The following is a 17,854-nucleotide window of genomic DNA, read 5'->3' as shown; positions in this document are numbered from 1 at the left end:
TTAGCTGCTCTAGAAACGTCCCTATGACACTGGTAAAGTAAGTCACACCTCCTGGCAAGTGATAGTAACACAAGCAGATGAGACTGCCCCTCTTTGCTTACTCATAAAATTTAATTTTCTTTTATAAAAATAGAACTACTTGATCAATTTATGTGATTTTTTAAATATAATATTTTCAGTTTGTTATGGGTACACACATTACGCAAATTTTTTTTTTTTACTGTTTAATGTAGGAGAGATTCTAGACAAAAAACGCATCTTTTAAATTAGTTTTTAAAAGCATGGCTAAACAAAAAAAAATGAGATGAAAAAAAAATTGCTACAAACTTATACGTTATTTCTACCAAGCAACACCAGGTAGCAAAAAATAAAATCAGATGACGAGAGACTGAATCTGAGAAAAAATAATTTATATTACAGAACGGCTTTCAACATAAAATACAACAGCAGCAGCAGGAGATGCCGTAATGGTGGTGGTGGTGACGGGTGGTGGCACATTAACACCAAAGGGATTCAAAAAGGCTTCGCAATCTGCAGTGCTGGAGTAACTGTTCTAGTATTCTTTAAACGAGCCCCCAATCTTAACCAGACGCTACAAAGAAACGTGGAAAGTTTTCCTTTTTGTCAATGCAGAAAATATCACAGCTTCTTCAGTTTTCTGACATTTTTTTTTTTTTAACAACACTGGATTTTTTTTTGTTTTAACTAACTGCTTTTGCTTTTTGGTTTTTCTATGAAAGTCAAGATTTGTTTTCGTTTTCTTCATGTGGTCCTAAATATTTGCGTTTGATTACAGCCACTGTTCAGCCGAGCTAGCCGAGATGTCCATAAGTTTCCAGGCTGCACGAGGGTCAAGCTCTTCTTGGTCACGACACAAAGCCCAGACATAAAATATTCTGAGGATCTGATCCTACAAAAACAAAAGAAAATAAAAGCACAAATGAAAGAAAAAAGTTTACATATTTAAAATCTTTTGATTTTTGTCGCAAGAAAAAAAAAAAGTGTTGTTTTCAAACTTTTAAGTTAAAACAGATATACAGTTCTTGTTTGTGTCTCAGAATTAATGTTCAATTACGTAATTTTTTATTCCCTAAAAACTCAACTCATTTGTCACCAATAGGGAGAAACATTGCTTACATAAAGGTGAAGGATCAGCACAGTTTGTATTCTATAACAGTATGCTTCTCAGAATTAATGTTCAGCCGAGTAATGGTATAGTTTCCATGTCATACCATTTAAATTTCCTTTAGGTATTATTTTCAAATTAAAATCCAAGTTTGGCCCAAATATTTTCATCACAATCTTTTCCCATTTCTGGTCAAACTTATATCTCTCTCTCTCTCTCTCTCACACACACACACACACACAACGCCCCCACCCCTTCAAAAAAAAAAAACTGATGCAATGGGCAAACTTCAAGCTTTTTGATGTCACCAACAGAACCAAATGCAAAAGAATTTTTTTTAAAAATTGATGAAATGCAGCAAATGCCAAGAAAAAAAAATTTGAGAAATTTTCCTAAAATTTATTTGTTTTTCTTCATTCAATTAAAAAATGAGCAGAATCAATAAATACAATCTACAGGAAGAAATGTGAAATAAAAATGTTCATTAAATAAATCAGTTTTATTTGATGTTACAATGTATTTTAATATTTGAGTCTGTTTTAGAATTTTTCTCTGCTCAAAAGATTTTGATTTCATTTATTAAACATTGTTTTAAAATGTAACACAAATAAAATTCAAGATTTTTAAAGTATTGTGTAAAAAGAAAAACAAAATTATTAATTAAAAATACAAGAGAAAAGTTGTTAGAATTTTAATTTTATAACTTTAATATTTTTCTGATGATAGAAATAGATCAACAATTTTTATGAATGGTCATTTTATTGGAACTGGTAAAATATTATAGCACAGTAATATTGGAGTGATGATAACAGATTTCAATTAAAATTACAAAAAAATTTAACCTTTAATTTTTTCTTACTTTTGATGAAAATAAGAGATTAAAATTTTAATACAGGGTGTCCAAAAAGTCACTGACGGGTTTTGAACTTAAATACATTCTTTATGCTTGATGATATCTTTCTGTAATTTTAACACAATCTGACTAAAACATTGGGAAATTTTATAAAAAGAAAATGCAAAATTCAAACAATCTTTATTTATGAAAAATAATGTCTTAAATGTTTCTCATTCTCAGCTTCACATATTTGTGCTCTTTCCAAAACCTTATTCATGACAGATTACAGAATCTCTGGCTTGCGATTGAACTCCCTTATTTCATTCCTGATGTTTTCCTTCAATTCTTGCAGGGTTTAGGCTGTCCAAAAAGTCACCGCAAGGAAAGCATCAGGAATGAAATAAGGGAGTTCAATCGCAAGCCAGAGATTCTGCAATCTGTCATGAATAAGGTTTTGGAAAGAGCACAAATATGCAAAGCTGAAAATGGGCAACATTTAAAAGACATTATTTTTCATAAATAAAAGATTGTTTGAATTTTGCATTTTTTAAAAATAATTTTCCAATGTCTTAGTCAGATTGTGTTAAAATTACAGAAAAATATAAAAAAATAAAAAATTTATTTAAGTTAAAATTACAGAAAAATATCAAAAATAAAAATTTATTTAAGTTAAAATTACAGAAAAATATCAAAAAATAAATTTATTTAAGTTAAAATTACAGAAAAATATCAAAAAATAAAACATTTAATTAAGTTAAAATTACAGAAAAATATCGAAAAGTAAAAAAATTATTTAAGTTAAAATTACAGAAAAATATCAAAAAATAAAAAATAAAGAATTTATTTAAGTTCAAAACTCTTCAGTTACTTTTTGGACACCCTGTATAAGCATTAAAAACTAAAAAAAGCTAATGTTTTTTTTTCTTCTAATTAAAAATTCAATTATATATTTATAAAAGTTGTAAATATTTCCCTTTGTCCAACGATTGATATTTAAAAGCTCACATAAGTTTAACTTTGAGAAAAGCTTACAATAAAACTAACTGGCAAATTAAACTGAAAATAGACCATGTTAAATGGCATTGTTTATTTGATGTTTTGGGTGCAGATTTGATTGGATTGCCATCAATGTAAGTTTCATAAACAATACACCATTTAAAGTAAGTGATATTTTAAAAAAATATATTCACTATGTTCCTCATTGTCTCACTGATAAATTTTATTAAAATGAAAATAAGAAACAATACACCTTTATAAGTTTGCAGTTCTTCAATTTCATTTAATTTCATAGTTTAACAAATTTTTATCAGTTTATGATGATTTCATTGAGAAAAGTATGATCATCCACTCAGTCAGACTTTTAAATTGAAAGCCATTTTAAATTTTAGAAAAGTTTCTAATGGATAGCCAATCTGTATAAATCCACTTCGGGTCAGAGTGAACTTGGGAGCAATGGCAATTAAAGGGTGGTTCCACATTCCCCAAGGCCCGCAAGGTGGGCCTCACCATCGGATATAGTTTTAGGTCATATCAAGGACCGCAAATTGATGGAGACAACTAGACCGAGTTAAATGAGCTGGAATAAAGGAAGCAGGGAATAGATTGGAGAACAGGCAAGAATTGCAAATGATCAAGCAAGATCGAAAGTGGTGTGAATTCTTTCGTGAAACATCTTGAAAGACGGAAGAAATGAGATCTAAGAATTTTTGTTTTGCTGAAAATGCATGCCATCCTGACTCGTAGATTTTCAAGGAAATCTCTTCACTACTTTTAAAAAAACTTTTTTCATGCAAAACCTATGAGAATTTGTATATTAAAAAAAAATGGTAAAATCAATAAACCAGATTCTTCACATCTCTAAAGCTTAAAAGAAGAAAAAGAAAACTTACTGGATTGCCTTCAACTACATGACCTTTGCTGTTTCGTACGGCCATTATTTGTTGGCTATTGAAACTAATAATTAACACTGGGCCTTGTTCCATGATTTTGCCAGCAGCAACCTGAAATCATGACAATGGAAGCAAATATAAATTTCAAAATTATAAATAAAATCTTTACTTAAAAGAAAACAGACTTTAAAGATATTCAATAAAAAATTTTTAAAATGTAGCTTGGAGATAAAACAAATGAAATATGAAAATGTTGTTTGCAAAAAAACAAATAAAATTTGAAAATGTTTGAAAAAAACAAATAAAATTTGAAAATGTTGAATAAAAAAACAAAAAACAAATAAAATGTGAAAATGTTTGGAAAAAAAAAAAAAAAAATTTTTTCAAATTTTGTTTGAAAAACACATTTTTAAGATGCAGCTACTCAATTTCAAATTAATCATGATAAAACTCTCAAGTCAATCCAACCCAGACTTTTCAGGACTTTTTATAAAGTTTGATGTGAATTATATAATAAGATTTATTGAGGGAAAAAAGAACAAAACAAAACTGGACCAAAAATATCCACACACAGATTCAAAAATGCATAAAAAAACACCAAAGACATTCAAATTAAGTGAATACATTCAACGAAGTAAACAAAAATGAGATTATAATCATCATATTCAGTTCAATATCTATTTTTTTATGGAAATTGCTTCAGACAAGGCATGAAGCCACTTGATGTAAGGAGCTAAAAAATTAAAAAAAAATTGAAATATTACTTCAAGGTAAAAAATTTGCCGCTGACAAGTGTTAGATGGAATAGATTCTGTCCCAGAAAACAGCAATTATTCTCTCTTTGTCAGAAACATCGCTCATTGAATGTGAGGACTAAAAGGCAAAATAAGGGAAGTTTAAATTTCACTGCCCAAAAAATGGTGGCATGTGTTGGATGGTTTTATTTTTTAGAAATTAAACTAACCTCCTTCTGGTCAGGTTATTATTTAAACTACATAACATGAAATGTGACAGATTTTTTTTGGAAGTCATTTTCTTAGCTGAGGCAAGATTTTTTTAGCAGCTTGATGCTCTGCTTGATGCCTACCAAGTGAGGTGATGGGTAGCCATTTATAGGTGATTGCCTGCCAACACTAAAAAGTGCTTCAACTGCCTTCAAGAAAACAATAAGACAATGGAGACGAATGAGAACTCAGTAGCGATGAAAGTATACTGGGATGGCAAAGTTATTGAGGTCGTTCGAAACTTTTCTTATTCTGGTGATATGAGGAAGCAGTTGATGCTCGTGTGATTGTGAGAGAAGCGGAAGGAATAAGTTCATGGAAATTCTATTTTTAATCAGGCAGTTGTATGCAGTGCGCTGATGTGTGAACATACCTTCTTCTACTATTCCTGGTATTGTCTCACCATCTACCTAACCTTTATCCTAAAGTGGCCTTCGATTCTTGATAAGCAGTGACCCCCAATTAAAAAAAACAAAACAAAACATTTTTTCCAAGGATCCAGAAATACTCTATAAGGGAAAGGCAACTACTTTGGGAATGTGAGATGAACTACAGATTGTAGATTAATTTGTTTTGTAAACAATAGTTTCTATTTAACCCAGAAACCAGAAAACCCTGCCGATACTATCACTTCGGATGACTACACACATATCAAAGGTCCAAAATTAGGGCCTCGTCACTGAGTATAGTTTTGTAACATATCCACTAGTTAGGTAGGGGTGAGAGGAGACGGCAAGATGAAAAGAAGAAAGAAAAGCTCGAAAAGGTTAGGAAACAATTTGAAAATAATTTCTGGCTAGAATCAGAGTTTAAATGACCAAAGTCAAATATTATAGTTGATTTTTATTGAAGGTTGTAAAATTGATTTGGTTTAGTTGTTTTGTTTTATTGCATATCAACACATTTTTCAGTAATTTTAAAACAAGTTTTTATGCATTAATTTCTTCATATCTTCATATATATTTATTTATGACTAGCGGGACTGCCAGGGTGTGTGTAGGTGGTGCAGTAAGGAACCTGTAGGGAGTTGTAACAAAAAGTGGTAGTAGCGCGGAGACGGGGGGGGGGGACAAACAACAGTATGCAGAGGTGTTTAAAAAAAAAAAAAAATGGTTGTAGGCAGGCTCAAACCTGTAATGCGAAGGAGAAAAAAAAGGTTAAAAAAACATGACATCTTAGCTGATGTCTCCATCACCCGACCGGAAGTTTGGAGCGTTGAAATTAAGCGTAGTTAATCGAAAAGATGATAACTTACTACAATGTTGGCAAAAAAAAAAAAAAGCAACCCCCTCCTTGTACAAAACTGCTCAGTTGAGGGTGAAGGAATTAATGTTTTTGGCCAATTTTTTTATATTGTCGTCCAAACGACGGAGCTTTAAAATGACACTGATTTCATTAGGATCTGTCGCGTCTGTCAAACGTTTTTGCGAGACATACAAACATACACACACACATTTTGCCTTTTATATATAGATATGCTTGGTTTGATTGTTTTATAAATAATTCTTTTTTATTTTAGCTCTTTTTTTAGAATATGATTAAGTTTTACAAAAGGAAAGGAAAAAAAAAGAAGAATTCAATAACATCAATGTTTGGTGCATTTTAGACCAGGAAGTCAGTATCTTCAGACAGCCTGATCTGGAAGCACCAGATATTGTAAAATTAACATTTTTAAACATGTCATCACAAAATAACATGACATTTTTAAACATGTCATCACAAAATAACATGACATTTTTAAACATGTCATCACAAAATAACATGACATTTTTAAACATGTCATCACAAAATAACATGACATTTTTAAACATGTCATCACAAAATAACATGACATTTTTAAACATGTCATCACAAAATAACATGACATTTTTAAACATGTCATCACAAAATAACATGACATTTTTAAACATGTCATCACAAAATAACATGACATTTTTAAACATGTCATCACAAAATAACATGACATTTTTAAACATGTCATCACAAAATAACATGACATTTTTAAACATGTCATCACAAAATAACATGACATGTCACATAGAAAAAGTAAAGGCAATCACCTAAAGTCAATCATTCAGTTTTTGTAGATGAAGTCAGGAAATCAAGCTGTCATTCTTAAATACATCCTGTTTCCCCTCCCATAGTGTCCCTATGTGTGCCCAAGATAGGAGGGAGGGTGGTTTTATGTATTTAACAGTGGAAAAAAACAAATTGAAAGATGAACAAAATAAAAATAAAGTAACTCACGTCAACATTGTTGATATCTAAAACCTTGGAATCAAATTTGTAACCAGCCGCAAGAGCTTGCCTGATGGGATGAGCTAACGTGTTGAAAGGCTGCAAAATAATATGAAATAAAAAAAATTAAACATTTTTGTATGTGATGCTCGCATGCACATAGATTACAATATTTATTTATTGAGAGATCAAAGAAAAGGGGGGGGAAGACTTATTATAAAAATTGCTCCAGACAAAGCAGGAAGCCACTTGATGTAAGGAGTTAATAAATTCGTTTTTCTTTTGTGTGTATTGATATTCATATCAAAAACCCCTCTTTTCTATTTATTTAAAAAGAAAATACAATTTTCTTATATATGGGTCATGGAATTGTATTCATCTGCAAAAGATCTAGCTAATTTGCATATTCTTTTAAACATTCATTTTAATTAATTCCCTATTAGTTTTTTCAGTTTGCTTATGGGATGATCATCTTTAGTTAACTTTTACGTGTAATTATATTCATGCAGATATTCTACATGATTTATACTTGCATAATATTTGCGTAAAAAGTTTACAGGACACACAATATTGTATATTTATGTCTACGTATATATTTTTGTTTAATCTATCTATCTATGTATATATCTATAAAAGTGAACGTGTCCATGTGTCTATCTGTGTGTGTGTCTGTCTGTGTACATTTCCCTACGCAATAACTCTGTCAATTTTTAGTCTACAGACTCGGAATTTGATAGACAGGGTACTGAGATTTGAGAAAATCTATGTGATTGGTTTTCGGTCAGAAATTTGGCTGTTAAGGGGTCAAAGTTCGACGATTTGACCTTTGAGAACTCTACCAAACCCCTCCGACAATTTTGGGTCTAAACACTTGAAATTTTAAATATAGGTTCCTTGGACATGGATCTAATAACTTGATTTGAGCCCAAAACAATAATGTTAAGCGGTCAAAGTTAAAAAAATTGACGTTTTTTTTTTTTTTTGCTCAGCATACACCTCCAAACACCCGGGCACCCATGCTAGTATATATATATATATATATATATATACATATATACATACTAGCAAAAGTACCCATCGTTGACTGGGTTCAAAAACAGCCTACAGAAAATGGACTCTGATTTATGAAATTATGATAGGTTATGAAAAGGAAGGGTTGTAAAGAGATAGCTTCGAATAGCAAAATATGATGAAAGTAAAAAAAAAATAGATAAACCCCATAATTTATTATACCATACCTGTTCACACTGAAACACTTATCACAATATTCTGTGGAGCTATATTAAAAAAACCTTGTTAAACTTTGTGACATATTTTCATTCTATGGAGGTCAGGCAAGAACGAACACCCCATAATTTTATTATACCATATTTCTTCACACTGAAACATAATTATCAAAGTATACTTACGCAGATAGATATGAAAAGTCTTTATTAAAATTTGTGCCTATTTCCATTCTATGGAGGCCAGGCGAGAACGCAGAACCTACAATTTTATTATATCATCCCTATTTAAGTTAAAACATATTTATCAAAGTATTCTTATGTATATCTATATCAAAAACACTTGTAAACGTTTTTTTTTTAATTTTTAAATTTTTTATTTCCATACTTTGTGGACCAGGCGCGAACGCAGACCCCACAATTTTAATGAACCACCGTTCTGCCAGATCAAACATACCCATTCCTGTGTCTCGATACATCTCCTATCATTATATGTAATCAGTTTTTTAAAATAGTCAACCATATAGGAGCCTATTCGTGAACACACACACACACACACACATTCAGCTTTATATTATATATATATATAAATAAGTATTAGATGGATAGATTTTGAGATAGAAAACAGCAAAAACGAATGAAGAAATAAAACAGAATAAGAAACTGTTTTGTACTAAATTTATCAATATCAATACAATTTGAATCTTTGCAGTTTTTATAATAGAAAGGTAGGAAACTATTTATAAATAGAAAAAGAAAAAAAGAGAAAATAATGATTCATTTGGTCATGTCTAACGAAGACATTTCTTATTGTGCCTTCAACAAGTTTTTAACTTAAACTTGTAAAAGTCAACATGCACTCACACAGATATAGACTTATAGCTATTTTTATTTACTTGATGAGAAAGATTTTTCGGGTTTGTATTACTGTACACAGATTCGAAAAAGTTGTCAAAAAACAAATGTTATCAAAGGCAAGATAAGTTACTTTTCTACCTAACTAGATATGTTTTCGGTGTTTTTATTTAATGCAACATGCTTATTCAGCTCGAAAACATACTGTGTTTACCGATGTATTGGAAAATTCAAAATGGCGCCCGACTCTCTCTTTAACACGGTAAGTTTGGAAAAAGGTGCTATAAATATAAAACTAGACAAAATACTGTTAGAAACTCACTCAATATATATTCCCGTGACATAGGTTGACATATATTCGGTGGTTTTTTAATAGTATTTTGTCTAGTTTATTATTTATAACACCTTTTCCTGAACTTACCGTGTTAAAGAGAGAGTCGGGCGCCATTTTGAATTTTCCAATACATCGGTAAACAATGTATGTTTTTCGAGCTGAATAAACATGTTACATTGAATAAAAACACCAAAAATATATCCAGTTTGGTAGAAAAGTAACTTATCTTGCTTTTGATAACATTTATTTGTTATATATTTGTTTTTTGACAACTTTTTCGAATCTATGTGTACAGTAATACAAACCCGATTTTTCTTTGAAGAATTAATTTTCAGCCATCCTTGACCGTTTTTTTTCTTTTTTTTTAACCATAGGAGTCACCACTTACCAAGGCCCGGAGGCCACTTGAGGATAAGGGTTAATGGGTGTACAGTAGTCAATGGGATTATAGCATAGTAATCGTAAGTAGTGGAAATTTTGTAAATTGAATTACTTAAGGAGACAGGTCATCAAGAATTTGTTTATGTTGGACTTGAAGACAATCAAATTGTAGTTAACTGGAAAGCAGGCAAACGCAACAGAGTTCCACAGGTGTGCAGTTCTAAGAAAAAAAGCTTTGTTCATGGAATCTATGTTTAGGTTTAGGCACAGATAAAGAGTGGGGGAAATTATTGATAGTGGTTTTGGCTAGACAAGTGTTTTTTGTGAAAGTTTGGCGAGATTGGAGCTCAGCCGAACACTTGCTATGAAAATAACGATAAAGGAGAGACAGGCTCGCAATGTCTCTTCTGTGGGAAAGAGGTTGCTAGGAAGAGAAAAGGGCATCCCCCACTAAGCTACGAAGTCTATTTTGAACTCTGTCAAGCCAGGATAAGCTGCTTCTAACAGCTCCTGCCCAGATGTGGCAACAGTACTCCATCATTGAACGTACCTGGCTTTTATATAGGTAGAGAATTACATCAGGAGTGAGATATCTACTGGAGCGGTAGAAGGATCCTATCATTTTTCCAGCAACCTTGGCAACAGATTTGATGTAAGTATTCTATTTCAGATCAGGAGTAAAGGTCAAGCCCAGAAGCTTGTCAAAACATGGAGAACCCCAAGACGAGAGCCATTCATTTTAATTGTGTTTTTATTTGTTCAGACAAACTGAGGAAATGGGAACAGTTCTTGTACAGGATTCCTTTTACATTAAAAAAAAATGCTGAATGATGTGCATAGTCATGACAAAACAAAATCATATTCCAAAAATCACGTAAATTGATCAAGTAGTTTTATTTTCAAATAAGAAAATCAAATTTTATGAGTAACTAAAGAGCAGCCATCTTGAAAACAATCTTAAAAAAGGGACACAACTCAATAATTCAAACATGCTGTAATGCCTACGAATTCCCATTAATCACTTAAAAATTATTTTCTTTATAAAAATAACAAGCCACGCATGCGTGGTCCCCCTCTCGTGCTGCATGTGAGATGACACCACAAAAAAATAGTGAAGAAATGATGAATGTGAGAAGTGTGAAGGGCCAACGTTGCCTTCACATTTTGTCAAAGTTTCAGAAAAATCTAATTGATGGAGCAAAAGTTATGGGGTAAAAAGTGTCATTTTTTGCAATTTAGAAGAATCTGTGTCCCCTTTTGAGCTCCTGGGAATGCTGAATCCCAGTGAAAATGGACAAATGGTGCAATTTCACGCTTTAAGACGTATATTTGAATTCAGCACCATGGAAAACCAGCATATCGACATACATATCAAGATTTTGAGTAATATAAAAAAAGAGCTCCAAAAAGGCATTTTTTTAGCCCTAAAAGTTCAAGACGGATGCGAACCATAATTCTGCCAGGGTCACCCATACTGAATTTATATAATGAATAATGGCTTCCACATTTTGGCCAAGTTTCAGGAAAATCTAATGGATCTATCAAACGCTATGGGGGTGCAAAAAGTGTCATTTTTGTCCATTTTGGGGCATTTTTGACCTCTTTTGAGACCTTAGGGATGCCGAATACCAGTGTAAATGGATAACAGTGCAGTTTAAGGCCTTAACACATGTATATTTGAGTTGACCACCGTGAAAAACCACTATATAGTCAGACATATCAAGTTTTTGTTGAGAAATATGAAAAAAGAGCCATAAAAAGTGGCGTTTTTAGCACTGAAAGTTCTCGGGGATGTGAACCAGAATTTTGCCAGGTTCACCCATACTGGATTTATATTAAGAACAATGGGCTCCATATTTTGGCCAAGTTTTAGAAAAATCTAATGGATGGGTAAAACGTGTCATTTTTGGCCATTTTGGAGCATTTTTAACCTCTTTTGAGCCCCTGGGGACACAATGGGAATTTTTCGCAAAAACAATGTTTTTACTGTGCACATCTATTTAATAAAATACAATTTTTGTCAAAATTACAGGAAAAACTAATCAACGGTTATCTGGAAGCACGGATGCCACTGAAAATATAGGTCTCAGATAACTCGAGCGACCAAAAATACTTGTTCGATTTACATGATTTTTGGAATAATACATAATGCAGATTTTTCTTTAATTTAAAAAAAAATTAATAACGAAGGAACTTTGGACAAGAACCAGGGGAACAAAGGAGGATATTTTTAGTTATATTTGAAAAAAAAAAAAAAAAAAAAATCTAAAATAAGTAAAATACACACACACACACACACACACACACACACACACACACACACACACACACACACACACACACACACACACACACACCTAAAAATATTAAGTTATTTGGAGAAAAAATTAAAAAATATGCTTAAATCATTTTCAAAGCTAAAAAAAATCCATAAAAGTCTTTATTTTACTAACACCAAAAAGCATTGGGTGCTTTTGCAGTATAATGCCAATTCAAACAAATACATTTCAGGTAAAAATATTACATACTTACATGTTACGTCCAAATTAGTATGAATTTAAAAAATTTTTTAAAATGATCCCATGGAAAAATAATGACAAATAAAAATAAAATTCATTGAATTAAATTTATTCTTTGTTTTAATGTGGAATAGTTCTTTGCGATCAATTCTGTAATGACATACTGTTTTATCTTTCTATTAAAATCCGCCATTTCAAAATAGAAAATGTTGGCTGGGTAGTATCTATGATTAAAAAAAGTTCTAGCACATTTTCTATCATTTTTCGTAATTTTTTGTAATTTAAACTAATTTTGACAAGACAAATAAGTGCATAATAGTGTTTTTACCTGAAATGTATTTGTTTGAAATTCTATTATACTGCAGAAGCATCAAACATTGTGTCGCTTTTAGTTTTAATCCTCAACAAGCCGAGCATGCGAGGGCCTCTTCCATGAGTAAAAAATTTACTTTTACCATGACTAATGTTTGTGCAAAATTTTCAAAAATATCCAAGGCGTGGTTATTGAGAAAAGTGTGAACAAATGAATAGACGAATGATTTGGGGGCAATTTTACCCCTATAATACCCTCTAGGGCAGCAACCAGAGTTATTCCAGAAAACCCGTTCTGGCAAAAATTTACTTTCACCATGACTAATGTTTGTGCAAAATTTTTAAAAACTTTAAGGAGCGATTATTGAGAAAAGCGTGAACAAACGAAGTGAGAAGTGAATTACTAGGTCCATTCCTTCCTTTGTCAGAAGTTAAAAAAAAAAAAACTTCAATCAAATTTTTCATCTACTTATAGGAAATAGGTCCAAGCCTGGAAAAAAAAACCACTTGAATGTTTGAACGCATCTTCTAGCAATCATCCGATGCAATGCTATGTTTATTATGAGGTCATCCTGCAACGTCCGTGATGAAAAAATAAAAATATTGTGCTCATGTGCAGGCAAATAAATAGCGACTTACAGAAATATACTTTTCATTTCTAATTAACGTTCTTTATTTATGTTCCTGTTATATACAAAAATAGATAGAGATAGTCCAGAAATCCACCTATATTAAAAATCAAAAATTAAGAAAAATCTGTAAACGTAAATTCCATGAGGAAAGTTTGTTTCTGAGACACAAGACAAATTTCTTGTTAAGCCATCCTCTTAAATCATCAAATTTCGCCCAATTTCCACCACTATCAATCATCATGGGTTGCCTCACCGGCCACCTAATGCTCATTAACCTTTATCCTTGAGTGGCTTTTTAATTAAATACTAGCAGGCTGCCCGGTGTTGGCTGATCATAAAACATGCTTAAATATGATTTAATTAATTTAATTCATGCAGATACATATTTATTATTATAGAGACAATTCACTATTGGTTATTATATTGTACCTAATATATATGACTTAGGTGTCATCAGCTAGAATCAAAACCAAAACATACAACTCTCCACCCTCATTCTTTAGCTTCTGAGTCATGCCCATATGCATATATATATGTATGTGTGTGTCAGTCGGCACTAACCCTATTCGGGTTTAACTGGTTTCCTCCGAAGGAGAAAGTTTCATGGGAGTATGAAATTCACAAGCGGTCCCCAATCGCATGTATATCCCCGTTAGGAGAGATGACGACGTTAGGTTTTTGCAACTCTTGCAGAGAGGTGTCGACGTCCTCCTACATACAGCGTCTGGAATTCCAAAATTGGTCACCCATTTTAGTAATAACCAGGCTCAACGTTGCTTAACTTCGGTGATCTGACAGGAAACGGTGTGTCAACATGATTATGCCGTTTATCATACACACATATGTGAAACTCCCGCATAAAATTGCTACAGTCGTTTCACGTTGCTATTTTGCAACGAAGGTTCGAACAGCGTTTGGGACAAGAAATGCTTTCCCCTCCTTTTGAAAGGATCGTATCCCTACCACTCAATACAATATGGTTGTTTATCGATTTAACGGCTAGTGTGAAGCTGACTATGTGAGCCATACCATTCAACGTTTGGAGGTTAGAATTTTCCAACATGTCCCTCCTTCGATACGTAGGCACAAAAAAGGCCAACATCCATGCATTTACCAGCTCATAAGTCGGCCATTGGTGAACATTTATTATAGTGCCAAATTTGCACTGACGGATACACGGATGAAACTTTCTCGGTTTTACACTGAGCGCGCTCGAGAATTCACTTAAAAATTCTCGAGGCTGTATCTATTAATTTGCGCCAACCATCTCTGCGTAAGCAAAGAGAGTATATCCATAATTTAGAACTTATGGGTATTCGCTGAGATTGTTTCTTTTTTTTTGTCTCCTATTCCCTATACAATTTCTCTCTCGCTCTCTTTGTTTATTGTTTTTTTTTACCCCTGCTATAAATTTATGGTCTTTTGACTACGTTTTTAAACAATGTCTATATTTTTTTTTATTCCGCCCAAATGGAGCAGTATTGCAAATTGCATTGTTATCATGACTGAACTCATGCACTCATGACCTGAAAGTTTCATCTCTCTGTTGTAGATCTTGATGGTGTGAAACTCTAAGAAAGCAACCTCTGTTATGGATATATGTCAGAAGCAAAGATGTGCCACTGAATTCCTCCATGCAGAAAAAATTGAAATGATCAATATTCATCAGCACCTGCCGAACATTTACGTTTTGCTGATGCAGTTGATGTCAGTACAATAAGGAAAAGAGTTTGTTAATTTTAAAGTGGCGACATTTTTCAATGACAAAGCATGCTCGGGACTTTAATGACCGAGGCGTCAAAATATGCTAGCAAAAGTGCATTGAGAATAGTGATGACTATGTAGAAAAATAAATTCTGGAGTACAAAAAGTCACTTGTTTTAATGGAACCAATTCCATTTTCGTAGCGCTTCTAGATTTTTGTTTTTGAGTTAAAGAAAAAAAAAGAAGGCCTTACTTTTGTAATGACTATGGCTGTGATAAAAGAATATTCTTTTCATTCTTTTGACTCTCAAGTATATAGCCGACACAGTAAGACACAAACATATAAGATATTAACGGATATATACTCAAGAGTCAAAACAATGAAAAGAATATGCTGTTGTCACAGCCCTAGTAATGACCTTCGTAGATAGAGGTCATCAGTTACATGTATTAAGAGAAATCTGTTCATATCTTTTATTTAACAAACACAGAAAATTGCTTTATATAAATAAATAAATAAAAATTCTAACATGTATTTTTTTCAAAAAAAGATGTTGGAATTTTTATTTATTTAAAGCAATTTTCAATGTAAAAAAAAAAATAAAAAATAAAAATAAAAAAGCTTACAGCTTCATAGCACCAATCTTTAAGAATTTCCAAATCACCACGAATCATCGCCTGAAAATAAAAAAGAAAAAAATTAAGCACACAGAAAATCTGCAATTAAGAATTTCTTTTTCTTTTATATTTATACTAGCGGGGGTGCCTGGCGCTGCCCGGATGTTTGTCAATGTGTGTATGTGTGGAAAAAAAGTGTTAGTAGGCAGGTAGGCTCGAACCCAAAGCCTTGAGGCGAAGGCGGAAAAGAAAGTGAAAGAAAAGGTGATATGTTACTGCGACGCTAAGAAGGCAGAGAAGTGAGAATCGTTGAAATTAAACGATTAAAAAGTTAAGTGAATGAGTTCACACAGTTGCATAAATTTAGCGAGGTCAAACATCATCCACTTAACTTTGGCTGCAAGCCAGTTTCTGCGTATTTGTTTGTTTCCCCAAGATGTTGGGGAAAACCAGATCCCCCATAAAAAAGGGAGAGTCCAAATGAATAGCAATTGTCTGATATGATGGGTTTTCCCCACATTGATCAAAGCTTATTGCTTTCTGGTCGTCCCTGGCACTCTTGCCAGGGAAACACAATTTCTTCAAATACTTTCGCTTTATTTATACGAAAACCACAAACAAACATGCGAGAAGACAGAACAGCATGAATTTTATAAAATAAAAATTGCTCAAATAAAAAATAGAGACGACCTCCTCTGGTAAATCGGAGATATTATAATCTAGAGAGTATATAAAAAGTTCTAAGAAATAGTAACCCCCCCCCCCCGAAAAGCCTTTGCCGGACATACAAAAAAATCGCACACACTCACACACATTTTCGCTTTTTTATTTATACTGAAAATGTCTGTGGCATCTACATTCTGTATTTGACGTGTTTTAAAAAAGAAAACTAAAAATGTAATATCTTGGCCAACAATCGATGTGAAAAGTCCTTTTCTTTGTAGATCTTTCGCTGAATACAATTCACTTGAAGAAGCCAACCTGAGCTTTTATCACAGCGTCCAGAAAGGATCTAAAGTTGGAGCTGGCAGCCTTCACGGAGACATTTGAGAGATGCCTGAACTGCATTTTTTTGTTTTTTGTTCTTACTCACCCCAAAAAAGGTATATTGCCATTTGAACATAAAGGCTATTATTTGGGATCCATGGGCAGGCATTATGTAGAGAGTTGAACAGTGAGATGTATGTTTGCATTAGCTTTAAATTTCTGCATGGTAGTACAGTCAGGAAAGTAGAAAACAGAATTTTAAAGTCTAGCAGTTTGAGAAAAAAAACTATTAAAGTAGAAGACTTTTCGACATCTAGGGATGTCAATAGTGCAAAGGTCAGACTTTGCTGCTTGTTGACTTAGTCAGGAGGGGGGGGATATATTTACGTCAAGGGGGCACAAGTGCTTTAAGTTCAGAACACATTCCATTAAAATACTTGTATAACAGACACAGGAATGCAACACTGTGGTGATGGGACAGAGGTTGGAGCTTGGTTGATAGTGTGGGACCTATTAGATTTGAGACTCTTTAATTGGAGCTTATCTAAGAAAAAGAAATGCACTGGCCAAGATGCGGCAACAATACATCACGTGTGGGTGAATGGTAGCTTTGTAAAGATATAGGATATTCTCATGCACAGTAAAAGGCAACAGCCTTGATAATGTCCTGAATCTTGGCAATCAGCTTCTCCTTGATGTTGCACATGGTATCTTTCTCATCTACTAGCTTAGATAAATACTTCTGCAGATTTAACAAAAGAGCTACAATAATATCAAGGCGTCTCAATTTATGCTGAACATCCACAGAATGCCAACATAAATATATTACATGTGAAAGAGTCCGCTGTGGAATTTCCACAGACCCCGCTAGTATATATTACTAAAATATATATTTTAGTAATATGTATCTTAATAATAATATATACGACAAAAATATATATCATTAAAATATATATGACAAAAATATATATCATTAAAATATATATGACAAAAATATATATCATTAAAATATATATAGCAAAAATATATATCATTAAAATATATATAGCAAAAATATATATCATTAAAATATACATGGCAAATATATATATCATTAAAATATATATGACAAAAATATATATCATTAAAATATATATGACAAAAATATATATCATTAAAATATATATGACAAAAATATATATCATTAAAATATATATG

General features: G+C 32.3%; 1 protein-coding gene across 1 annotated transcript in view; it reads right to left on the bottom strand.

The window, feature by feature from the left end:
- Positions 1–389: 389 nt before the first annotated feature.
- Positions 390–17,854, bottom strand: part of LOC145276738 (mitochondrial import inner membrane translocase subunit TIM44-like) — a 69,897-nt gene continuing 52,432 nt past the window's right edge. Inside the window, exons 12-15 of the mRNA XM_080127963.1 lie at positions 15,680–15,730; positions 7,102–7,191; positions 3,851–3,961; positions 390–910 (exon numbers count right to left, since the gene is read on the bottom strand). Coding sequence (XP_079984089.1) covers positions 791–910; positions 3,851–3,961; positions 7,102–7,191; positions 15,680–15,730 — 372 coding nt within the window. The 3' untranslated portion in view covers positions 390–790. The remainder of the gene's footprint in view (positions 911–3,850; positions 3,962–7,101; positions 7,192–15,679; positions 15,731–17,854) is intronic.

The sequence above is a fragment of the Euprymna scolopes genome, chromosome 5 (genome assembly GCF_053919585.1).
Source record: "Euprymna scolopes isolate OS-2025 chromosome 5, ASM5391958v1, whole genome shotgun sequence".
Classification (NCBI taxonomy): Eukaryota; Metazoa; Mollusca; class Cephalopoda; order Sepiida; family Sepiolidae; genus Euprymna; species Euprymna scolopes.
Note: the sequence above shows the minus strand (reverse complement) of the source record. Positions and strands in the feature narration are given on the sequence as shown.